This window comes from Schistocerca nitens, chromosome 3, assembly GCF_023898315.1.
Source record: "Schistocerca nitens isolate TAMUIC-IGC-003100 chromosome 3, iqSchNite1.1, whole genome shotgun sequence".
Taxonomy (NCBI): Eukaryota; Metazoa; Arthropoda; class Insecta; order Orthoptera; family Acrididae; genus Schistocerca; species Schistocerca nitens.
In genome coordinates, this window is record NC_064616.1 from 866,194,219 (window position 1) to 866,220,849 (window position 26,631).

Consider the following 26,631-nt stretch of genomic DNA (forward strand, 5'->3'; position numbering starts at 1 on the left):
GTACCTCTTCACCTGGGAACTGGGAAGGGCCTCAAACCTCAATTAGCAGGCATTATTCATGCTGACATGAGCCACAATTTGCAGCCAGTTGGACCCGGGACACTCGAGAACCACTGGGAGAGCCTCCTCCACACCTCAGATGAGAACCCCCGGCAAGTATACAAAGTGTACATTGGCATTCTTTCCCGACCTGTCTTCTATTTCCCTGTGGGACTCCATTACCCATCCAATGTTGGAGCTCCCTATGACTAGGTAGGATCTGCTACATTCAGCACAGATGAGACAAGACTTCAAGAGAACTCTTCACACTTCACATCCAGTTGGCGTCAACACTTTCCCATGAATTGTGGGAGTGAACAGATGTAGTTAGCTGGTCTCCAGCCAACAGAGCATGACGATTGGCCACTTGCAGACAAACCGCGAAGTACAAATGCCTTACCACTAAACCACTGCACGAAAGACCTCGAAAAACTGTAATCGATTGCACAAAGAAAATAACTAACAGTGCTAACTTACCTGTACTACAAAAGGGGCTAAATTTTGCACTGACACCAACTACCCAATCCACAGTGGAACTTATCAGTACAGTGGAAGAGGTGCCCATCAGAATTCAATTAATTATCAGGAACACCTGCCAGCAGCAAGAAGTCGAGTTACCAAAATATCTTGCCTTCTGAATGATGTCACCTAGCTTAATACTCAACAAGTATTTAAAAAAAAAACTGCAAGCTAATGATGCCAAAACCATATTTAAAGAGGAGTTCTGTAATCCTGGGCTTGAACAGGAGGTAAACAAACTCATGATAGATCTAGTGACTGGCCATGAGAACGTCAAGAAATACCTGCACATAATGGGACTACAGAAAGAAGTCACTAAGTGCAAATTATATAGTACAAGAGATGAAACCACATCACTTTTAACCTTCTAGTGTGAAGCATTGTACCAAAAGAGGCAAAATATTTGGGCCATTAATTCCAAAGAAACTGTGGCTAACAGAGACCCAGTAAATGGACTCCTGCTACTCTTTTAGGGTACTGGTTGGCTTTACTAGAATGAAAGGGAAAGATACTGTACATTAAAGTTAGTTTAGGTGAGGGAAACGAGGGACTAAGAGCATTGCAGTTTTGTCTCCCTGGTTAAATCAAATCCCATCAAAATGTCCCTTATACACTGCTGAGCCACAGAAAACTTGCAGCTCTTACACAAAATAGAAATCAAACACCAGATAAAGGGTTTGCAAGTATTGCACCTTTATTCTGCTCATGCCTACATGCATTAACATGAATTAATTGATGAGCTGGCCAATGCAGCAAAGAAATCACATCTCTTCCTATTTAACAGCTTGCAGTAGAAAAAGAAGAGGAGAAAGAAACACACTTAAAAATAACATAATACATTTATATAAGTCTCACTGCCATTCTTAAAGAGAGAGAGAGAGAGAGAGAGAGAGAGAGACAGAAAACTACTTAGCTAATTATCCCTCACAGATTCTTACAAGCAAGATCAAAATAAAAGTTCTTAACAGCTGAAACCTTAAACAGATACAAGATGGTATGATGAAAACTGTGTCATTTCTACTTTGTTCTCCATAACTAAGAACAGGTTGCCTATTAACACTTTTTTCACAACACTCTTAGCACAAAACAAACAAAGTCTTATCACCTAAAAGGAGAATGGATATCACATACCACCATACATATTAAGATCAAAGGGACAATAGTGAGAGAGAAGGCTCACTTACGTGCGGACACATTATTTTATCATTACTCACATGGCACTCTGGCTACGATGACATTCTGTATCTTCTATCTTTGGTTCTGGGCTTGGGCCTCTTGGAACATGATTTGGGCTTGGAATCTCATCCTCTTCTGGCTGCTGTGATGCCGTAATCTGAGCATCCATGTCGCTCAATGTTTCAGATTTCAAATCATCTGGTAAACCTACAATATGTCGAGGGGTGTGATGGTGTGATCCTGCATACAAAAAATTATGTCAGTTTTATTAAACAATTGTTAAGAGAATGTTATTTCCCACCATGAATCATGCATTTATATTTGGACACTGGAATATTAATTTTGTTTGTTAATTGTATCCAGAACCTGCCATTCAAATTACTCAGAATTTATATAACTTCTGAAACACAACTGGAAGCTCAAGAATTCAAACCAAAGCTTTAAAAAGGGTTGAAAGCATTTAAATTCTCATTCTTGATTTACAAACTTTATTACATCATTTGATGATTGTCAACAACTGAATAAATTAAATGCCAATAAATCAGAATGTCAACTAATAAGAAGGAAGACAATTAAGGAGGAGCAACTCATGCACATTCCTGCCACAGAAATTGTAGTAACATTTCACTTGCCTGAATGGAGGCATGCTAACACCAAAGCAATGCAAAACAACGTACGTACATACATACATACAAACAAACAAAGAGCTGTTTTTGGGTTACACCAAGCAAAGACTCAGAGGTATACCATTTGAATGCAAATATTTATAAATCACAGTAAATACACAAGTATCTCTGGATGTCTATTCATAACTTAGCTCCCAAGCAACCTTTTCCCTTTTAATTGCCCACTGATTCTTACTAGATGAAGAATCTAAATCCTGCTCAAATAATATAGTGTCAAACATCTTTGCAGAGCCCAACCTTTGAGCCTCCATCATGTGACTTAAGGGTAACATTTTACATTCACTGTGAGGCTTCTTACCTGGCAACCCTGACTCCGCAGCTGGCAGCATTAACCACACTAGTTCCACAAGCAATCCAAAGGAAGAAGAAAAAAATTTAAGTTACATGAGACAAGGACTCATGGGAATGCTGTTTTAAAGCAACTAAGCAACAAATGGTGGGCTAAATATGTCTCAGTTTCAGTGCTTCTCCTGAATCAATAATATTTGCAATAATAAATTCTGTCTGTCATGCATTTAAGAGCAATTATTTAATTATATGCATATTTATTACTAATTCAAAAATGTACAGCATACTATCATATGTCAGTAACTGTCATCCATACTAACACAAAAAAATTGAAGCAAATGATCACTAAGTTCCAAAAGAAAATTAACTTCTGTAATATGAAAGCAGTTAATATACTAAATCAATTTCTATTACAATGACAATTGACATGTCTTTCTCCCGTGTTATTGAACACAGAACATGGTGAAATATCTGATACATTCTCACAATGTTACAAATCCTCAATCTGAAACAGTGCTGTTTCTTGATTTTAGGAAAACATAAAAAATACATCAGCTTATGCATGGAGTAATGTGAATACAGAGCTGCAGGAATACTCTCTATTGCCCACCGCTTATTCATATGAAGTGAAACAAGATATAGAAGTAGTGTCTGAATGTTAATAAATGGGGATTTCATCTGTAATACAAAACTTGCCATGTTGCACACTGCTCTTGCAGGCAAAGTCCCTAGCAAGACATGTTTATTTACACAAGCACATGGCTATTCAAAACTGCTAAAAAGACAATAGTCTCTCCAGAATGTGATTTATGTAACTCTATTTCCTTTTTAATATTTATGTTGCATGCAACATGAAAAAACATATTACCTAAAACAGTTCAGTAGTTTAACGTTTCATTTTTGAAGTTTTGTCATAGTTCTCTGAACTCCTACAGCATTGGCAGTTCCCAAGAAATGCACTGAGCGACATTTCTTTTTATACACATGCTCAATACCAAACAGAAGGCTTTTAGAAGTAAATTTGAGACACAGTGTGTCAAATTCTTTGTAAACAAAACATTAAGACAAACTGCACTTTACAATATTACTTGTTACTTTAGATTTCAGTTTTACACATAAACTGTTGATCAGTCAGAGCCTGTACATTAAGTGTTGTTATTTTATTCAGTAATATATGTGATTTTAATCTTGTCATGTTCCACCAGACGAAAGGCATTATTTGTACAGATTTAATTATACATATGATATTTGTCCTTATCAGTACAAGGCTTAGGACATGCGTTATACATAAGACATGCAAGAGACCAATTTGGCATAACAGATTTTTGATGATTCTGCAGTCAATAATTGCATCTAGGTAAATGGAAATATTCTAAGATTAAAATTGTACTGCAGTATAAAAAATGGGCCAAAAATTGATAGTTGCAGATGGTACTGACTGAGCAAGAAAGCTAATACAATGGTATGACAATTTACAGCTTTGACAAAACAAGGTCTTCTGAAGCTGCACAGCAGCTCAGAGACGCAGTAACATGCAAGGAGTGTATTTCCTTATTTGTAATGATTAGTGCTTGCCCTCCGCCATATCTCTGGTAATACGCCGGCCACTTCTGCTTCCAGCACAATGCCCACAACCAGCGGATACACTGCTACAGTGCCACAGGCACTCCTCTGTTGAAGACTGTCATATGCTGAGCACCACTAGTACACCACGTTTATGGAAACATTATTGCAGACAAACCATAAATGCATGCTGACATACCAATCTCTGGCAGCCAGTACCGGGTCACCAGCCTAGCTCTCAAGCATCACATACACTGCTGACAGTGATGCTGCCATCGCAGCAGCTGCATCGCATCTGGTGTCCTTCCGCTCGCTGCATATAAAGACACCACTCAACCGCATGCAAGCAGCAGTACACATCACTTTCAGAGCCGTCGAACGGCCAAACTGACCTTCCTCAGCTTGGTATCTTGGCAGCCATTGCAGTTACTGTCACGACCCACACCACGGTGAACTAGCATCATGACTTACATTACGACATAGTCACGACCCACGTTTTAATAGACTTTCGGCTATGCCATGTTCATCTCATATCGGAAGGACCCCTTTCACTTGTATAATTCAAAAGCTACATTATAGTGAACTTTGTTCCTTCCGTGCACTGTTAATAAAGTGTTACAATACGCAACTTGGGCACTCATCATTTACTGCAAGCAGCCTAACACTCGAGACACTAAAGTTGGCGATAAGGATCAAGTTACCTCATCGCAGCATCTAATATCATCCGCCACCCAGCTGCTGCTCTCCTCCTGCCATGCCCAATGGTGTTCCAGACATTGCAGCCATGGCCTGCCCTCCACCATCCTCCTCTGGCAGTGAGCCCAACACTACTTCCAACACGAGCCTTTGCGATAAGTTGCAGCTCTGGCCACAGCCTCTTTCACGAGGGTGTCACACATCATGTTCCCTCCAGCCATGCCTGAAACTGCCCCTGCACTATGCTCCCTCACTAAGAAGATGCAGCCATTGCCGCCCTCTCTCGTGAGGGTGGTGCAACACTTCGTGCCTCCTCTCATCTAGGTGACTTTCGACTATGTGCCAGTGTCTTCACTTCCTCTGCTGCTCCACTCTCTCCTTCCGTGCTTCTATGCGTACCATCACATCCAGCAACATCCTACACACTGCTCCAGTCCTCCCTACCAGCCCTCTTCTCCCATGCTCCTACGCAGACCACACAGCCTCAGGTTCCAGATTTTGGGGACAAGGTCACAGCTGCCGCAAGTTCCTCAAACCCTCAGACATTCCATATCACTGGGGGAGGAACAGCTTCCCTGTGGACACCTGACACAATCACTCTTACTCATCTGTTCCACCATCTCCCACCAATAGGAAGGGATGCAGGATCTGTAGCCTATGTCAAGATGGCTTCACTGTATTTTTCCTTCAAGGGGAAAGGATGCCACATCTGGCTATATGCTGCTAACTTCTACTTCTGCCACAACACCCAAACACAGCGGTTAGTTTGCTCCAGTAATGCAGGCACTACTCCATTGGGAACAGTCACATACTGAGCATCACTCGTACACTGCACATTATAGAAACATTACTACAGACAAATTATAAACTCCTGCTAACATGTTAACCTCTAGCAGGCATCAGCAGGGATGCCTGACTCGCTCTAAAGCAGCTTGTCCATCGGCAACAATGACATTGTCATCGCAGAGAATACACGGCATCCGCTGTCATGTGCTTGCCGAGTCATGCATGATGTCCTTCTGCCTGCTGCCTATGAAGATGCTGCTCAACTGCAAGCTTGCAGCAGTACACCAGGTCCCACTTCTCCTTAAGCTCAGACCTTAACACCCACCTCACGGCCCATCATTTGGAGCTCACACCACCTCCAACATGCCGACCCAACAGTTACCAGTTTTAGAGCCTTCATCTGTCCAATGCTGGCCTTCTCTGGACTCTGTATCTCAGTGGCCATGACAGTTATCATCAAGACCCATGTCCCAATGGACTAGTGTCATGACATGGCTTGTCATCTGTGTAGGATTCACGTATGTTTCATTTTATCTGTTATTACTCTTGTGTTATAATTTCATGTACTGACTCGTTCCATGATCATGGAGACTTGCTCCTCAATTTAGTCCTGTGGAACATGACATATAAAATTTTAAAAAAATACAAATATTTAAAGCAATCACAGTCATGACCAAAATCATGACAGACTCTTGGCTACGACGTTCATACCAGAATCAGGAAGACCCCTTTCAGTTATCAATCAGAAGCTACATTATGTTAAACTTTGTTCTTTCTGTACTGTGTTAATGACGTGTCACTATATGCAACTTGGGAACTCATCAATTACTGCATGCAGCCTACCACTCGGGACACTAAATCCACTGACACAACAGTATCTACAGAACACTAAAGTCTCAATAATTAACCGGTGCTGGCCTGTATCATGTTCTGTCCTTACTAAAGCCTTGTCTTTATTGTTCTTTCTATTTACTATCATTTGTTACTTGACATTTATATCACTTTTACAACAAGCACAACCTTGGCTTGACCTTCTGGTAACTTTTTGCTTATAACTATTTTATCTACTTTGTTCTTGGATCATAACTTAAATTTAACATTTTACTATCTCTTTCATTACTGTTTCCCTTTTCATGCTGTATCTATTTTCCTTCCACTGTCTCTATGTGTATGACCTACCATTACTATAAGTTCTCCCCACTTCAGCTGTCTTTAATCTTGCCTGATTATTCCATTCCTTTCTCTCAGGAAACTTAGTTCTTCAAATTTGCAATGTGTTTCCAGAATCTGACACAAGGCAAAATTTACTGTTGTATCAACTTACAAAATTAAAGAAAGCATCATTTCAACTACAAAATGATTACTTTTTCATGTTCATTTGGAGATAACCCAAAATTATACATTACATATGTGCCACTATTCAAATGGAAGAACCTGACATAAAATCTCCATACAAAAATGGAAGAAAATATGAGCAAAGAACAGCAACAGTTTTTTTGTTTTTAATAATAATAATAATAATAATAATCCAATAGATGTTATCTGGATTTTCTTTCAAAGCCTGAGCCATAAAAAGTAGAGCTCAAACTTACAAAACTTTCATTATAGGCACAGTCCAATCATACTAACCCGTTTGTTGCAATGGGGAATGAGATGAAGGGCGAATCATGCCAAACGTTAGAGATCCCTGCTGAACCGGTTGTGACTGTTGTTGCATACTGGCTGCAGCCTGGGCATGAGCTCTGTCAAATAATTGAGAAACAATATTAGCCAAAATATACAACATGTATACTAATGTCATTAAAAAGTTACATAAATGTAAAAAAAAAAAAAAAAGCAATTTGCAGTGGCAAACAGGGAAACACCAATACAAGTAATTACCACTGGCCTGACACTCATTCTCTATTGTTCTTTTATTACAGGAACACTGTTTTCAGAATTTGCTTGCTGTGGTTGCTGTTTAACAAAGATACTCATACAGCTGCTGTTGTCCAGATCTACAAACTTTAATCCAATTCCTTTCGTTGTACATAAGTGTGCCTCAGTGCCAAAACGTCAAACCACATTTGATAGAATTAATTATTCCTGATGAGGTCCCATTATCTACAGTAAAATACCTAAGAGGGTATGCTGAAAAGTAATGCTTCTGAAATTTTCATGTGAAAACTCTTAAAGCTTTTTAAATGAAACAAACTTTAAAACATGCTACATGCTTTATTCCTCATGTCTCCATATTTATTTCTCAACAAAGACATGTGGAAACAAAAATAAATATTTCTCCCAGCGAGAGACCAGTTTGTCAATACTGTCACTACAGAATGTTTGATTTTGTTGATTGTGCCACAATCTCACCTCTCCTTGCATTGCTTCATCACTATGAAAGTGAAGTTCTTCAAGGAGTTCTTTAAATTTTGAAAACAGATGAAAATCAGATGGGACCAAGTCAGGACTGTATGGAGATTGATCAATTACAGTGAATATATGGTGCCAGATTGTTACAGATATCACAGGGCTCATATTGTCATGTTGAAGGAGACGGTGCTCCACATGTGGACAAACGCTTCAAATTCATACTTTCAGTTTTCTGAGGGCCTCTCATGCACTGACATAGTTACATTATACTTCGCCACATTACACACTACAATTCAGAGCCCTCTAGTGGCAGAGGGCATGCAACTTGCATCAACATAGCAAGAAATTTGACCAAGTAATAATAACGCATGACATTAATACTTCAACCAATACTGAGAACAGAATAAAAAAATTCATAGGCATTACTTTTTAGCATGCCCTCATACATTTTGTGTGGTATTTTAGGACTTTCACTACAGCAGATCATGAAGAACATATACGTGTGGTGTTTCTGTTTTTGTCAGAAATATTTGCAGCTGAGACTGTAGCAAACAAGGCATGTAAGGAAAACAGTCTAAGAAAAACACAAATGTGAGAGAAATCAAAAGTTTTTCATAGCAGCATCCCTGTATAAAATCCTTAAATGTTCAGACCATGTAAAATTGGAGTTAAAACTCAAGCTTTTGACAATTAACACCATCTACACTGTGTGCGGATGATTTTCTGCTGGGAGCAAGGTCCACCTCTTTTATAGCACTGGAGGCAGTCTCCGTTCCCCTTTCACTCCTCAATGGTGACCCAGTGGTGGAGGGGGCATACTGACACATTAATAATCTCCTGCACCTGCAGATGTGAATCCAACCCTTCAGATGATGTCACCACCAACAGAAGTTAGAATTCAAGGTTACGTCGCCCAAGCAATCACAAGACTGAACACCACTATATAGGAGGCAGACTTCCCTCCCAGTGGACAGTCATTTCCTGACAAAGAACATGGAGTTAGGCTCCTAAAGCTCAAGTTTTAACTCTGATCTGACATGATCTGAACACTGAAGAAGATTTTATACATGAGTGTTTTTCACATTTCAAATGGGGGAGAGGGTGGATTTTTTAAAGATCAACCTTAACCTAAACAACCTGCAACATCATGAAACATGTTAAGAATCCAAAATCCTGTCACATAGTTCACTGTTATATGATTAACAAGATTTTAGAGATGATTTCTGTGTTACAGAGCACATGCAAGGACACTTTATTGCAGGAACTGAATATGAAACAGCTTTTCATGAAATTTGTGCTGCTGTCACAGAAGGCATAACTGTGTGTAAAAAAAACTGAAATATCAGCTGCAAACTAGCTTTTTTCTGGAAAGCAGCAATAATGCTAGTATAAATCATTTCTGAGCCACAAGAATATATGCCAACTGAGACAACACATGAAGACAATGCTCATGTGTTTCACTGATGTGAAAGGGAGTATTTTCCATCCGGACAAACTGTTAATCTGGAAGTATACTTGAGTGTTTTGGAAACATATGATGAAAAGTATGACAGAAATTACTAGGCTTAAGGGCAACTGAGAAACTGTTGCTGCATCAAAACAATACCTGGCACTTATTGCTTAGCAAAACCAAAAGATTTTGCCATGAAACACAATTAACAGTATATAGATACTGAACTTAATTTAGGAAATTCTAATTTTGGGTCCTATGATGGCAGTAGTCAAAATTTGTTAAACAAAATGAGGTAATAAATAAAAAAAAAAACATCAAGTGATCGAAATGACATTATTCATAAAATAAAGAAACACAAAAAGGGAAACCATGATAGCCGTTCCTCACCCACCCATTCACCAAATCTTGTCCCGCTTAACATTTCCTTACACTCTCACATATGAAGGAACTATTACGTCATCATTTTCATTATCTAGATGAAGTTGAGGGGGGGGGGGGGGAGCATAAAAACACTGCAAGCTATCAGTCAAATACCAGTTGAACCCTTCAAAAAATGATTCTGGTAGTGGGAAGGCTGTTAGAAAAACTTCATTGTGTCAAATAGGCATTATTTTGATTTGGGAATTTTTTGGTCCCCTCTTGTATAATCTACATATATCGCAGGCCTTGGTATGACACATCAAAATTAGTAACTGCAGAATTTAACAGTGTTTATAGTGCTCAATTACTAAGATTAGGAATATAATGCCAATTTACACATTATATGATAACCTGCCCAGATTGCCGAGCACATAACATGCTGCTTCTGGGATTTGAGCCTGCCTCAGGTCGAATCGCCTTGCAAATTAACGCTGAGGGCTGGATATGGTTTAAAGGTGGTTTCCCACTTCCAGATAGGTACCCATGTCCTGCCACTAATACATGCTGCACAAACATTTAGAAAACATTCTCACACATGAACATGAGATTTACTCAAGACGCCAAGATGCAGACATAGGATACATGGATTCTGTCTGGGAGGGCAGGTGGGGGGGAGGGGGGGGAAGAGAGGGGGGGGTGATGTCAGGAGGGTCATCTGACAACCAACTGTCAGTAACATTGCCAAAATCCATATAAGAACGCTGACACTGCAGAGAAATGGGAAAAGGAGAGGAAGAGGAAGAGGAGGAGGAGGAGGAGGAGGAGGAGGTGGAAAAAATAGTACATGACATATTTTCTGATATTTCAGCCTACATCTATAGTTTTGAAATGAAGTGTGCCAACAGTCTCTCCTTCTCCTGCAGTTGTGTCAGTTCTTTGGCAACAAACACCAGTGATCTCAGAAATCAGAATGAAAGATTCACCAGACGTCATATAACTGCTTGGCTAGTTTCCCAGAAAACAATCTACTGCTTCTTGATGAATTATTATTATTATTATTATTATTATTATTATTATTATTAATTTCCAAGGCATAGTTATGCTACACACATAACCAATAATTAAGCTTTCAGAATGACACAGCCTATAAAATATTGATTCAACTGGTCAAGACTGACCGAAGTAGAATAATACATCTACAGGTTCAGTGATCAAATCACTAGTAACAGTCACATCATTCTGCACAGTTTTATCAAAAATCAACTATTGATATTTTCTGAAATAACACAAGGTGTACAGTTGACCTTTTTCATTGCAGGTAAGTTTCACTCAAGGTGGGAAACCATCTCTATAGCTTATATGCTCATGGGGATATTATGTATACCATAAGCATATGTCGCATTACTTTCTGATCTCGGTTGGTTAAACGACTAAAATCTGAAACTACAATGGTTAGTTGCCCCTTTGAATTTATTGAGACAGTAATTGTACTACATTGCTTCCATGTTACAACTTTTACTGGGATGGAGCAGTAGTTAAATAAGAAAATTGTGTTAAATTATACATCTCTTTCCTTTCCAGTTGTGATCCACTGCAATTATGTTACAATTACATTACTGTGATTTTATCTAGCAAGGAAGGGGGAAGACGTATCGTTTACAGCAGAAACACAAAAGTCACTCAAAACTTATGTTGTGCTTCTAGAAAATTCCAGAAAAATATATAGAATACAACACAGGTGAAAAATATCCAAAGGTCAACATAACAAGCACTTACCTCAGTGCTTCCAAGGAAGATGTAGGGCCAGCAGTTGGTGGAACTCCTCCCAGTGCAACATGGTGATGAGCAAGAGATGGTGGTAGTATAGGTTGAACTACTAGTCCAGGCTGCCCAGTATGATGATGAGAAGAGGTTCCAGAACTTGATTTTGAATGGTGAGAGTTCTGATGATGTTGGTGACTTGAACTCCTCCCTGTTGCTGGACCAGTTTGGCTCAACGGAAGTGGAACATTCATTACAGATGGAACAGTAGCAGATCCAACCGGAGAAGATCTATCACTGGAAGTTGTCTGGTGGTGATGTTGATGATGACTATGTGAATGATGATGTGAATGGTAATGGTTGTTCTGATTGGAGGAAGGATGTGATATTGATGTAGAGGAGGATACAGATGACGAAAGAGTTGCTGATATGTGACATGTTGGACTAGATGTTCCAGAAGAACTCTGCTTGCTACTAACACTGATTCTGTGTACAGAGGCAGTACTAGAGGAAGTTGCTGAATGAGAGATTGCAACAGAATGACTGCCACTTTGGATACTTTGATGACTAGTTGATTTTTCTGAAGACAACTGTTGATGTGATGAATGATGGGAGGAGTGGTGGGAGGAATGGTGGGAGGAATGGTGGGAAGAATGGTGGTGGTGAGAGGAAGATTGTTCTTGAGAGTGATGACGTTCCTCCGCTTCATCCACAGGTGTGGTAGCAGTTTCCTGTCGTGTTATGCTAGTAGCATGTGTAGAATGATGCACAGAGTGTGTTTCACTATTCCTTACTTCAACTTTTGTACTTTCATGAGAGGAACGATGTAAAGATGGTGGGGTAGGGTGATGAGGTGGTGGCTGAGGAAGAGGTGGCCCATATGGATAAGGAAGTGGATAACCATAAGCTGCATATGGATGAGGATGATGGTAAGTGCTGTGATGTGCAGCTGCAGCTTGTGCTGCAACTTGTGCAGCAAACAGTGGATGGTGATGCATAAGTGAATGTGGATGATGGTGGAGTCCAGGAGGTGCAGCAAAGGGCGAAGGATGGGGATGTGGAGTAGGATGTGGGTGTCCAGGTGAGGAGCTGCTTAAAGGTGAAAGCTGCCGTCCACTCTGAGCAGCCAGACTTGATGTCGGTGTGAGTCTCGGTGACGGTTGTGAAGGAGGCTGTGAACCCGGAGGCGTTCGCGATGTTGCTCTGGGTAAGGCCAGAGGCGGCGTACATGGAGTTGTCCGAGGGCTACTGGTCACCCCAGGTAGCTGAGTTACTGATCCGTGTGGTGTTCCTCCTCCTTGTTGATTCGATAATGACTGCTGCACATTTCCAGCCAAATGAATTTTTGGGGGTGGCGTCTTAGGCATCACACTGCTAAGGCTGTGAGGCCCTACAACAACTGAGCTCGGATAGCTCTCTGGTTCTCTCTTAATATTCTCAATTGAGGGTCCCAGAAATTGAGGTGCTGGCCCACTCGGCGAAGGTGGTCTCTGTGTATCTGAGCAGGTGTTTGCACCATTACTACCACTAGAGAGTGACTGTGAGGAAGACAATGCGGAACCAGTAAGGCTGGGAACCTTAACTTCTTTCAGAGACTGCAGAGGATCTGACAACATACGATCAGATGGTGTTATAACTTCTTGTTTAATTTTTAAGTTTTGTGGTTCATTCTGTTGTGGATTGCTTGATCCCCCATTTGTGCAGGGTGGAACTATGTGCAACAAGCCCACTGCAGATTTCTCTGGTGGCAGATTAGTTGATCTGTGGTGATGACTGTGGTGGTGGTGATGAAGCTGGAGCTGTTGCTGTTGTTGGTGGTATGACGAGTTTGACATATAATTGCAGTTTTGTTGAGATATACTGGTTTGACTTTGTTGTTGGAGTTGCAGCACCTGGGAAGGATGTTGCAGTACTGTCGGCTGCTGACCAGAAATCTGTCCTGAAGACTGCAGCTTTACATCTCGGTTTTCATCACTGAAACTAACTGGTCTGTCTGAACCACCTGAAACTTGCACTTCAGATGTCTGCCTAATTACTGCAGTGTTAGAAGACAGATGATGATGATGTCCAACTATTTTTAAAAGAGGTGAATCGGAACAGTGCGATATACTGCCCGAGCTACCAGACGTTACTTGAGGTGCCTGCACAATATTTGACGAAAGTATGGGAGACAGAGGATCTCGAGCAGGTGATGACTGAACATTGGTTGACAGTTCCAATGCATGAGTTTGTCGATCCTCTCTCAGAAATGCTGGTTCGATTTTAATACATCTTGATAGTGGCAAGTGTGATGGCACACTACTGCTCCCAACCAGAGGTCCAATTTGATTATTAAGGTCAACTCCTACCAACGGAGAATTTCCAAGCATCTGCGATGGATTTGGAGAACGTGAGGTTTCTAGTTCCTCTTTTACAATGACACCCATATTGGACAAATTCATCTGCATATTTGATACTGCATCACTACTATTTTCAGATTCTTCTTTAATTACAACTTTCATCATTGCAGACATATTTAGAACTTCATCATTCATCTTGACTGCTTCCTTTTCTCGCTCCCTTCTATCAAGTGCGTCCTGCTGAAATTCTCGTTTTATGACCAATCGTGGTGGCTCTTCATCCATTAACTTATGTAATTTACTATCTGACAAACTTTTTTCAGTGCTTGATGTGCTTTCATCGTCAAGAGCACTGTAAGGTATCCGATGACTTGCCTTTGTATTTTCCTTCACAACACTATGTTTCATATCACATACAATACCATGAATTTCTTCTTGGGAGGCTGACTTGTTGCTTCTAGTATCATCAAGTGCACTTAAATTTGGAACTGGCACCTTCAAACCTACTACTGATATGCATGACACTGAATTTGAACTCACGTTTGGCAAGTTATTGTGAGCTGTCAACCCAGCTTCATTTATTAGAGGTTTATTACTGCTTGCATTAGCATTGTTAACAATGACAACAGAGCCTGCCACCTGTCCTGGTGAACAATGTCCAGGATTAGCTGCAATATTAGTTACTATTGAGCAGTCTATTTTATCTGAGCTTGTGCTCAATGATGGAGACTCTGATACTTTCGGGCTGTGTGCACCTGACAGAGGACGTATTACGTCTGTTATTCCTTTTACATTTCCAGTGGACATAATTGTAACACTTCCTGTAATGGCTTCTGCAGCTTCACTTTCTTGTTCATTGTTTTCTCCATCATCTACTAGTGATCCACTATCTGTTGTCAAGCTCTCTGCAGGACTCTGAAATATAAGAATACAGTAACAATTACACATGGCATGAAAGGTTATGATATGCTGCACTCTAGATAGTTTAAGGCTCTAGTGATTAAAAATGCTTAAAGTATTAATGAAGAAAAGCTCTTTAGCTTATAAAGTCATCAGCAAGAGAAAATGGACGCAAGGAGAAAGTAGAATTATTGATACTGTGAGCTTTCACTTCATAAGGTGAGTGAATGATCCTCAACTTGTGTCACCCTTACATTATCATTAACACAAATACCATAAACATTTCGAGAAATGAAACCTCTTTGGAATATAAGCTCTATTAACTTCGTTAACTTATTTTATATTTTGAATAGTCTTGCCATATAAAATATGTTGAGTCACAGATAGGCACAACAAAGAAACTGCTAAACAAGTAAGCTTTCGGTCAAAAGATATTCCTGAATTTGACAACATACACACACACACACACATTCATGCAAATGCAACAAGTACAAACATGACCACTGTCTCTCTGGCTGTTGAGGCCAGACTGCACTGTGTATGAGTTGCATTTGTGTGAATGTGTGTGAGTACGTTGTCTGATACAGGAGAAAACCTTTTGGCCAAATGCTTATTTGTTTAGCAGCCTTCTTGTTGTGCCTGTCCGAGACTCAATACCTTCACTATATGGTGAGTAGCAATCTATCTTTTTCATACTATTGTCATTATTCCATCCTGGATTTTCTACTGTTTGATTTTCTGATACAAAAGTGACATTCCCACTCACTACCACATATGAAATTTTGACACCTGTAGCTGCAGCCACTCCATATCATTCTTCTTTTGCTCATCATTGTGAAAAGTGCTGTTATACAAACAATCTTTTAAGTTTGATAACTAGTGGAAGTGAGAGCAAGTCTCTATGTGGAAGGTGATCCAACACTTTCAAGCTCCCCTGCTGCAGAAGATGTAGGATACATTTACAAACAGTGTTCAATTACTGTCACAGGTTTTTTTGGGGGGGGAAAAAACCACCTCAATATCCTAAGTCATATTCATCTGATCACAGTACACTGATATCTTTTTATCTCAAAACTCACAAACAGAATTAAATTCCCACACCTCCTGTGACAATCTGCATAAATAAATACACATTATGTGGTTTACAGTTAGCTCCAAGGCTTTCAATTTAATACTACTTCTTACATGTCAACTCCCCCGTTTATTTAGCTGTGCAGCTTTTCACCTGGAGTAACAATGTTGAGACAAATTCACTCCACACCTTCCAATTCCAGAAAAATCCAAACTGAACACCAGTTCTCGGACCTCAACCTAATATGCCAATGCTCAGCAGCTGTAACTACTACACTATCATACTGTGGTTGAAACAGGCACAGCCTACAACCCTGCACATTAAATCTTTGCACTTACTTGGTATAAAACTCACGAAAAGCATACCATCACACCATCACGCATAATTACTCAAAGATATCTGTGCCGTTCTTACACGTGAAATTATTCTGTCTGTATCATGCACTTTTACGACAAGTACATGATTTAGTTTCTGAAAACAGTCACACTTTGTATTTTTTATTCACTGGTTTCGCTCTTCAAATGAACAAGAGCATTATGAGAATATACATTGTAACAGATACAAATTGAGATAATAAGGAAAACTTACATTGACATTTCATAATGTATATGTTCTATTTCCAGTATGGTGACTTATGTTTAAAGTTGACTGGCAGCTCTATATATTAAACTGGCTGTACTATAGTACTTAAACTTATATTTAAAGTGTGTATAAAGTATAGTAGTAAATGATGACCCTGACAGTGCCAAAGATGAAACTGACTGCACAACAGTACTTGTAACGTCCATGGTATCGTGTATCCAAAGATAATTCACAAAATTTACATTTTTGTTGCCTCTTTTACGGGCCTGTGTATAGACATGTCATATCTGTACATATCTGCTTATCTTTCAAAAAATACAAGTACATCTGTAAAAATTAAAATGTCGTTCAACATACATTATAAAAAAATATTTAAAAATTTCTTTACAAAAATGCATTCAGAACTACCATTTCTAAAAATATTTCTGTTAGGATAATACGGCAGGTATTATATTTTGGTTATTATCTACAGCATTTCATCAAATAACTGGAAGAATCCATGCAAATTAAATTCACTTTGTTCATTTAATAAATTTTGTGGTTTTTGTTCTTTCCTAGGAAAATGTCCACCTCTTCCAAAACATTTTTAAAAATGTTCAGATGTGTGAGAGATCTTATGGGACTTAACTGCTAAGGTCATCAGTCCCTAAGCTTACACACTACTTAACCTAAATTATCCTAAGGACAAACACACACACACACACACACACACACACACACACACACACACACCCGAGGAGGACTCGAACCTCCGCCGGGACCAGCCGCACAGTCCATGATGGCAGCGCCTTAGAAAAACATTTAACAGAGGACCTTTATCGTGATGTGGATAATTTTCATGCTAGCTTGGATCTCATCCAATGTATGTTTAGTTGTTCTCAAATGTTCGCCCAATGCTGTATGATTTGAATTTAAACTGCAATGTTCTTTAAAACGTATTTTGAACACTCTTCCAGTCTGGCCAATGTACATGCTCTGACAATTCTGGCAACTCATTTCATATATTCTTAAATTACTGTATTTGTCCTTACATATATTCTCTTTGTGTATTAGAGCATGTCTAAGGGAGCTGCTGCTTCAAAATGTTACTTTAACTTTATATCTTGGGAAACATCTCTGTTACATGACCTTTGTATGTGAGTGTAATATACCTTTCCTTTTCTACTAGCTTGCCTATACTATTGTTTTTCTTTCATTTAACAATTTTCTGTGTAGTGTGGTACAATATCGTTACATCACATTCTTGGTAATTGTTCCTAATGCCATACTTTTGGTTGTAATTCTGTTGCTCTGTCATTATCCGTGAGTGGTAACTGTAATAGTCTGTGTAAAGCTGAATATAAATATGCTTTTTGTGTTGGATTAGATAATTTGAATTACTCCCAATAATTCTAGCTGAATATGTAGACTTCCTGTAAACTTTAAAAATATGTATCCCATTCGATCTACTAACTGACAAATTGAGAACATTGATGCTACTATCAGTTTCATCCTCAACTGAGAACTTAATTTTTGGGTGCATTTGAGAACAAGTAAACATACATTAGGTGAGTTTCAAGACAGTATGAAAATTATCCACACCACAGATAAAAGTCCTCTGTTACATGTTTTGGAAGAATTGGAATTTTTTTAGAAAAGAAGAAAACCCCACAAAATTAATCAAATGAAGAAAGCAAATGTAATTTACATGGATTTTATGGGTTAATTGACGAAGTGCTGTATATAAGCAACCAAAATATAATACCAGTCTATTATCTTACCAGAAATATTTTTAAAAATGGTAGTTTCAAATGCATTTTTGTAAAGATATTTTTAAATATGTATTTTTATAATGTATTTCGAAAATTTTTACAGATGTACTTGTATTTTTTGAAAGATAAACAGATGTGTACAGATATGACATGCTATACACACACCCATAAAAGAGGAAACTAAAATGTAAATTTCATTTTCTTTAGTTGTAAATTATTTTTGGATACACAATACCATGGATGTTACAAGTACTGTTGTACAGTCAGTTTCATCATTTATCATCATTTACTGCTGTACTTTAAACACACTTTAGACATAAGTTTAAACACTACAGCACAGCCAGTTTAATTTATAGAGCTGCCAGCCAACTTTAAACACAATCTTTAATGCTGCCAGCCAACTTTAAAATAAGTCACCATACTGGAAATAGAATATGTACTTTACATAATGTCAATGTGAGTTTTCTATATTATCTCAATTTGTATCTTTTACAGTGTATATTCCAATAATGCTCTTTTTCATTTGAAGAGCGAAACCAGTAAATAAAAAATACAAAGTGCGACTTGTAACTGTTTTCATAAACTTAGTTTTAAAAAAACAAAACTTCCTGGGAGATTAAAACTGTGTTCCCGACCGAGACTCGAACTCGGGAGCTTTGCCTTTTGCGGGCAAGTGCTCTACCATCTGAGCTCCCCCTGCGGGCAATGCCTGCTCTTGCTAAAAGTACATGGTTGTCAACAGATAGTTATCCATTCACATGTTCACTGCAGATGTCAGTGCACTCACTGCAGAACAAGTGACACAAAGAGTAAAGAATAATTCCACCCATTCCATTCTCTCCACACACTGTGGTGAAAAAAGCTATTGGTGTCAGTGTCTCACAGCTGGCAAGATCTTCCTTTATAGCAAATAATGCTCATGTCGTCTTGGAATGAGAAATGAACAAATACACAGTATCTACATTTCCAACCTAGTAAGATAAAGATGTAAGTTGGTTTTCAAGCCACTCTTATAAATAATTAAACATTAAAACTTCTTTTACTGAAAATCACTTCTACTTTTACATGAAAATGAAATGATCATATGGCACTGTTGGCCGGGAGGCTCCATCCGGGGAAGTTTGCCTGCCAGGTCGAGGTCTTATTTCAGGTGACGCCACATTGGGCAGCTTGTGTGTCGGGGATGATGATGAAAGGATGAGGAGGACAACACAACACCCAGTCCACAAGTAGAGAAAATCTCCAACTTGTCTGTAATCGAACCGGAACCCACTGTATGGTAGGAAAATATGTTACTGTTCAACTAAGCAGGCGGACTCTAGTTATACATTTTCCACTACCATGATCAAGTGAATGAAAGCCCTCACATTATTGCCCATAAACAATTGTTTTCAGACTCAAAATCATTAGAGATTTTTATAACCATTTTCTTTGCCTATGGCAGCTATAAATAATCCATGTGAAATATGAAAGACAACTTACCTCATACAAGGCACTGCCATGAAGTTGTAGGGAAAAAATATGCCCTTTGCTTTTGGCAAAGGTGGGAGGAAATTTGGAGGAGACAGAGTGGCAGATAAAAACAGAAAAGATGACGTGTGTTACTCAAAACATATGAAAATCAAATAACTGATTTGTGACACTACATGTGAAAGATTCAGATGAGTAGTTAGTGAGAAGAAAGTACGAGGTGGAAGAGGGGATGGGTGTTAAGTGAAATGGAGTAATAAGATATCTGTTGGCTATGTAAAAAAAGAAAGGAAGATATGAAGTCCATAAAAAGATAATAAGCGATCTTCTTAAAATGAGTACAGTTTCATGTCTAAAAAATTTGCATAACGTACAGCTTCAGTGATAAAAATTATCTAAATCAAATTCTACCAGGTTGTTTTACTGCGTTGATTTGATGCAATTTTCAGGTGACTGCAGATGAATCCTGGACTGAGACACCAAACTGTGTCAGTTTAGCTTAGCATTCATCTGCAGTCAACATAAGTTGGCAGCAAATCTCACTGTCAAAAATTAATGTAGGGCCAATAACTGAATCCAGCAGACAGCCATGAAAAACCCTTCAGTCACATAACAAATTAACATCCACTTTACTTAAAATTTAACAACCAAACAACAAAAAAGGTGGAAGTCTTGATGTTCTTATGAATACTACTTACATCTGCCCTATCATTTCTTTTGCGCTTGAATAGTGAAACTTCCTTCTCTTCTTCATTCTCAACCTCTATCGTTGATCGTTTTTTCCCTTTTGTTGGAGTTTCTGGTTTTGACTGCAAGTAAAGAAATGAAAATGGAATAATTTTATATTAATGTCAACTAAATCAAAGTGTGTAATTCCAAAGACTATGTGATAAACCCCATTGTGACCAAAAACCATGACAGTTGAAATGGATATTTGTCTGAATATATTATAAACAAATTAACTGATATAACTAACAGTTGGATATTTCAAAATATCCTGATTTACAATATCACACAACGTTAATAAACAAAATAATGAATATCAAAGCATATTTCATAATATTATCCCCCAACTAAAGGTATGCCAGACAATCATTTATTTCAACTACACTGCAGATTTGTTAGGCATTATGGCATACCAGAAAGAATATGTACAAATATCACATTCACATCTCGCAATGCACCATATTACAACATGAATATTTATTAAAGTGTATTAGGATGCTGCACATGAAATGTTGGGTTCTGTGGTGCACTTTGAAACAACAATAATTTGATGAAAATAATAAATCCACATTTGCATGAGACGATGCTATTCACTTATCCTTATGAGGCACTAGTGCAACACTGTCACAAATTTTAAATATATCTGAGTGAAATGCTATTCTAAAACAATACAATGGGTGGCTTTAATGCAAAAGTTTTCCCTGTCTACAAACTGTCCATATGCCTAAAAAGTTTGTCAGCACATGAGTATCAATAATATGTAGTTTCTGCACAGTAAAAGACCATTTCTGGCTTAGTCTTTATGCCTTGCAGCCCAGTAAATGGGATGCAATATCTTCCAGCATGCATTCTTTCACCAGTTTTCAACAATGAATACCAAATAATATATGCAGCACTCACTAATCACCATTACAAAGGTACTGAACAGGATAGTGACAATTAATAAAAACCTTTTTTTTTTAATTTGTGAGAGTGCTTTGTGTGTAATTATATTTTTTATTTTCTTATATCAGAATAACAGAGAAGCAACTCTTCCAGGTGACAGATAAAAAATTATTCATCAAGCTCCTGAGGAATCAGTTGTGCACACTTTTCCATATTCTTGAAAATGCTGAGAAGTCACTGTTATAAAAATGTAGCTCAATATCACTGGTATCCCATTAAAAATGAGGAGGAAAGTTCACTAGCCCTACTGTTTTTCACATTGTGTACTTGATAACATTTCTTTAGAGGGTTTATCTTCTAAAGCCATGTTACAGAAACAGTTTTTTTCAATGGCCACTGCAGTCATAACTGTCGTAATGTGTCAGGTACAAATGTTCTGTTGCTGTTCCTGAGTGCCTCTGACCATTTTAGTAAATCCAAAACTCTCAATGAAATTATAGGTGCTTTGTTGGCATTTGGTAACATCCAACTATTGCCATTTCAGAATCCATTGTTTTTGTGCACCAACCTGATAATAAGATGAAAAGAATGCTACAAAGCTAGTATATGAATTTTATACACACTATTTTAGTGTAGCATTTCATGCTGTATAGGTGCACTTTTATATTTTACAGGACATCACTCATACACAGTACATAAAAGGGGAGCACATCTGAAATCCGTATGCTGATATGTTCAAGAGCAATTAACTCCTTTCCCCCTATAACATCTACAATTTGATAGCTATATTGAAGAAAGCCCTTCAGTCGGCATGTAAGCAACATTCTAACAATAATCAGAGCATTAACAATTGTTGGATAAGTAAATCACAATTCCCTCAGAGGCATGATTCACTTACCCCTGTCTGACCTAGGAATCAGCTTATGCAGCCAGTCACAGATAAAGTGTGACACTGACACGCACAACCAACAGAGCATACATTATTGTTTTGTATGTACAAAGAAATATTGCCATCAGTTCTTGTGCATGCAGTGATAAGTGTTGCCAGCTGGCATACTGCACATCGCCAGTTCAAACACAACTACCAGCAATTATTTATTATTTTAGAGTTATCATTTCTGGAAGATTCTTGAAATATATTGTGGTTCTATAGGTGGAAAATCCAGTTTATGTATAAATACTATAATGGGTGATCAAAAATTTTCTGTTTCAAGGCTGTGTCATCCAGCATTACTATGCCAATCACGCAAAATCACTTTCAGCATTGAGGCAATCATCTCACTAAAGCAACAGGTCAAAGACACCTGTTTGGTAAAACAGCGCATCCTGTTGGATGAAGAAGTCTGTGCTTGCTGCGCATCACAAACTGGCAGGAACTGTCGATCATTCAAAGACTTTTTTAAGGGATAAGGTGATAATCACATGAGGAGAGACTAGGACTATAGGGCAAGTGCCCAAGTGTCTACCACTTGAGCTGGTGTAAGAGATGAGGCTGGCCTCCCATATCAACCACTGTCTTGTGTCAAACTGAAACCAGCACAGAAATTGGTGTACCATTCCACAATGGTGGTTTTTGACAGACATGCTGTCCCATACGCATTTTTCATTCTCAAATGAATGTCACCGGTGTTCGTCCTTCAGCAGCCAAGGAAGAATTAATAGCATATTAGTCCTTCTGGTCATAGTTCATATTTCCCCATTTACTGTACACATGGCGGAAAGACACAAAAGCCACACTAATCCATTGCCCACATATTGGTGCTTATATACCCGCATAAGAAAATCATTACATTGCATACAAGCTGCAGCAACATCTTCAAATTGGAACTTTTTGATTGCCATTATAGCATTCTGGAACATATAACACTTGTATAAAAAACTGCACTCCCCGTCCCCATCAGTTCTGTTCTGGCTGTATGTTGATATCAGTAATAAAATTTGTTTCAGTCTACGTGTTGTATTTCATTGACAACCCTGCCTTCGGACTTGAACTCAATTGCGATTTCGACATGGCATTGTTTGGTGGAGGCGCCAGGTGCTTCACAACATTTACATCACCAAGACTCCAATTAGGCAATGTAAAAGCAGTCACCTACATGGACAGGAATTGGAATACAAGCAGTACATCGTTCCTAAGATCTGTACATTCAGGAAATGGATGGAATCAAAAACAGTAGATGTCAGCTGAAAATCAGGCATCAATCACTGTTTTCCAGGGATATTGGTCAGGATCTGATGAAATGGATAAAAGGATCTGACCAAGTCACCAAATATAACAAGTGGGATGATACGACGTGTCTGGTATATGTATACTTTTATTTGTATGACACAGCCCAGCAATGGCTGGAGAACAACGAAAAGAAGCTCAATAGCTGGGGCAAATTCCAGGTTGAAATGAGGAAAACATTTGGTGACAATCAACAGTAAGTCTGCTTAACAGAAGAACAACCAAAGAACAAGGCCCATTGCTATTGCAAAAACACAGTCACACATACAGAATGTTTCCTCACTTATGAGAAAAGGAGTCGCAGAAGACACGCACCAAGCTCCTCCGATAGAGGATGTCAAAACAACAGAAGAATTTATCAAGTGGTGCCAGTGGACTAAGGAAATATATCCCAAAGAAAAGAGTCACTGAAAGTGGTACGGTCGACTCCTGAATGTGGTTCCTTGGTCCCCAAGGCAGTTCCGGAAGACCACCATGACCTCACTTCTCTCATGTGCGAAACAGTAAAAGTAGAGAGACAACAGTGTACGGCACCCAGAAATCTTGGAGTGAGTGCAAAAGAGATATCCACCATGAATGCTGACCACATAGCTCAGAGGTAATTGAGAATGGTGAAGAAGAGAGGTTTGATCCTTGTCATTTCATCAGCATGTAGGACTTCTTGCAGTCACCACAACCATTCATAGACTGTGAAAGATCAGATCTCCAAACTGACAAAGCTATTCTAACAAGCATACATAAAAAAGATTGCTCTGGGCAGTTGTTGGCTATTGAAGACATTGTTATCCCTTTGTCATCAACAAGACAAGTCCCAGCCATCAGTCAAGATGCACAGTTAGACTGTGAAGTTTTTGATTAACTTCTCATGGTCTGGGCTCACAGTCATGTAGAATTTCTTGAAGGATATCACTGACTGTAGAAATTATTTATTTCACAAGGCCTATTTCTGATTAAGACATGTATGCCTATCGGAGGATTTTAGTCTGACATGTGCTGAAGCAAAATCTTTTGCAGTAACACTTGACAATGGCCCAAAAGTTGAAACTGCAATTGTGAAAAAAATAATTTCTACAGTCAATGGCAAATATGAGGTGAAGTTTTTGTTGATTGTAAAAAGCTACTCAGGCTCTCAAAACAAATCTACATGCCGGCAATGATCATAAACATAGTGGAGGGTCAAGGAGAACTTTGGATCCCTCACTGTCACGAGCAGCCACCATTCATCCCTAAAGGTGTGTGCACACGAACAGCTGAAACAATCCAGGAAGGGCAGCTTACAGTCATCAACAAAGAATCCTACTAAACTACAACTACAGGCAACACAGGGGAGGAAGCTGTGATTTAACTGCCAATAGAATTTGGCTTGACAGAGGATCAACATCGGCAAGTAATAGCTATTTTGTGTCAATTTCAGAAGCTTTCAAGTCCAGAGTGAAGGAAAGACAGGCCAAGCAGTCCATGATAAAACATCATATTAACACTGGGGGTTGGGTTGTTTGGGGGAGGAGACCAGAAAGCGAGGTCATCGATCTAATCGGGTTAGGGAAGGAAGTCGGCTGTGCCCTTTCAAAGGAACCATCCCAGAATTTGCCTGGAGCTATTTAAGGAAATCACGGAAAACCTAAATCAGGATGGCCGGACACAGGGTTGAACCGTCGTCCTCCCGAATGCGAATCCAGTGTGCTAGCAACTGTGCCACCTCACTTGGTATTAACACTGGGGATCAGCCACCAATAGCCAATGCTCATACAGTGTTGTTGGCTGAAGAATGGATAATTCAGGAGTAAGAGGAAAACATGGTGAAAGATGACATCATTAACACTTCAGAGAGTCCTTGTTCCTCTCCTGTTGTCCTTGTGAAGAAGAACAGCACATGGTGTTTCTGAGTTGACTACCTACAACGACTGAACAAAATCACGAAGAGAGACTTCTGTTTATACTGCCGTGCACTGACTGCACCCTGGACTGCTTGGAAGGGGTAAAGTATTTTTCAACAATGCACACACAGATAAGGCTACTGGCAAATCGAGATTGACAAGGCTGACTGGGAAATGACTACTTTCGTAACTATGAATAGCCTCTATGAGTTCAAAGAATTGCCACTTGAACTATGAAATACTCCAGCCATCTTCAAAAATACAATGGACAACCTGATTTGACACCTAAATTGGACTTTGCTATCTGGATGATAATGCCATTTTTTTTAAGACATCTGAAGAATATCGAAGCCAACTGACAAATGTGCTGAAATGTGTTGTGGGATAGGGGCAGTTCTAGTACAAATCCAGGAAGGTGCTGGAAAGGTGATAGTTCATGCGGCCAGAGTATCCTCCAAGTTCAAGAAGAACTAATGAGATGGAGTGCCTTGGAGGTTTTTGGGCCATAAACAAGTTCTGGCCCTATTTATTTGGCAAACACTTAACTATTTAGACAGATCACCATTCTCTATACTGGCTGACCAGCCCAAAGAATCCATCGGGTCAACTGGCAAAACAGACACTGAGGGTTCAGGAGTATGACATCACATTGGTACAAAAATATGGACACAAACAGAAGAGTGCTGACTGTCACTCAAGGAATTCTTTGGCAGAACACGGCAGCACGAGTGAAATCTCAGTAATTGCTGCATTAGATGACAATGCTGCTGAACAGAGGGAAGGTCCAGCCAAAGGATACCAACAAATAAATGGTACACTGTATAAGAGGAACTATGATCTGATACAGGGTGTATACGTGAACAAGGAAGAAAAATTCCCAGAATTTTCTCGGATTTCCCGGTTAAAAATACACTTTCTCCCGGGTGAAAACACGCTTTTCCCGTGTTAAGTGACAGTATATTTTCCCTTATCAATACTTTGAATGGTTTAGGTTTTACACACATGGGCGTAGAATGTCCCGGCTCTTTAGAAAACGATACTCAGAGAAAAACACGCGATTTGGAAATGTCTTATGTGCAGCAACATGTACGTTGCATATTTTCGTATTACGAAAGTATACATT

The 26,631-nt window shown here is 39.0% G+C and overlaps 1 protein-coding gene across 1 annotated transcript in view; it reads right to left on the reverse strand.

The window, feature by feature from the left end:
* Positions 1-26,631, reverse strand: part of LOC126248901 (arginine-glutamic acid dipeptide repeats protein) — a 169,142-nt gene that overhangs the window by 64,691 nt on the left and 77,820 nt on the right. The window contains exons 10-14 of the mRNA XM_049950374.1: positions 20,492-20,602; positions 11,695-14,933; positions 7,383-7,495; positions 2,719-2,757; positions 1,773-1,974 (exon numbers count right to left, since the gene is read on the reverse strand). Of these exons, the coding sequence (XP_049806331.1) occupies positions 1,773-1,974; positions 2,719-2,757; positions 7,383-7,495; positions 11,695-14,933; positions 20,492-20,602 (3,704 nt within the window). The remainder of the gene's footprint in view (positions 1-1,772; positions 1,975-2,718; positions 2,758-7,382; positions 7,496-11,694; positions 14,934-20,491; positions 20,603-26,631) is intronic.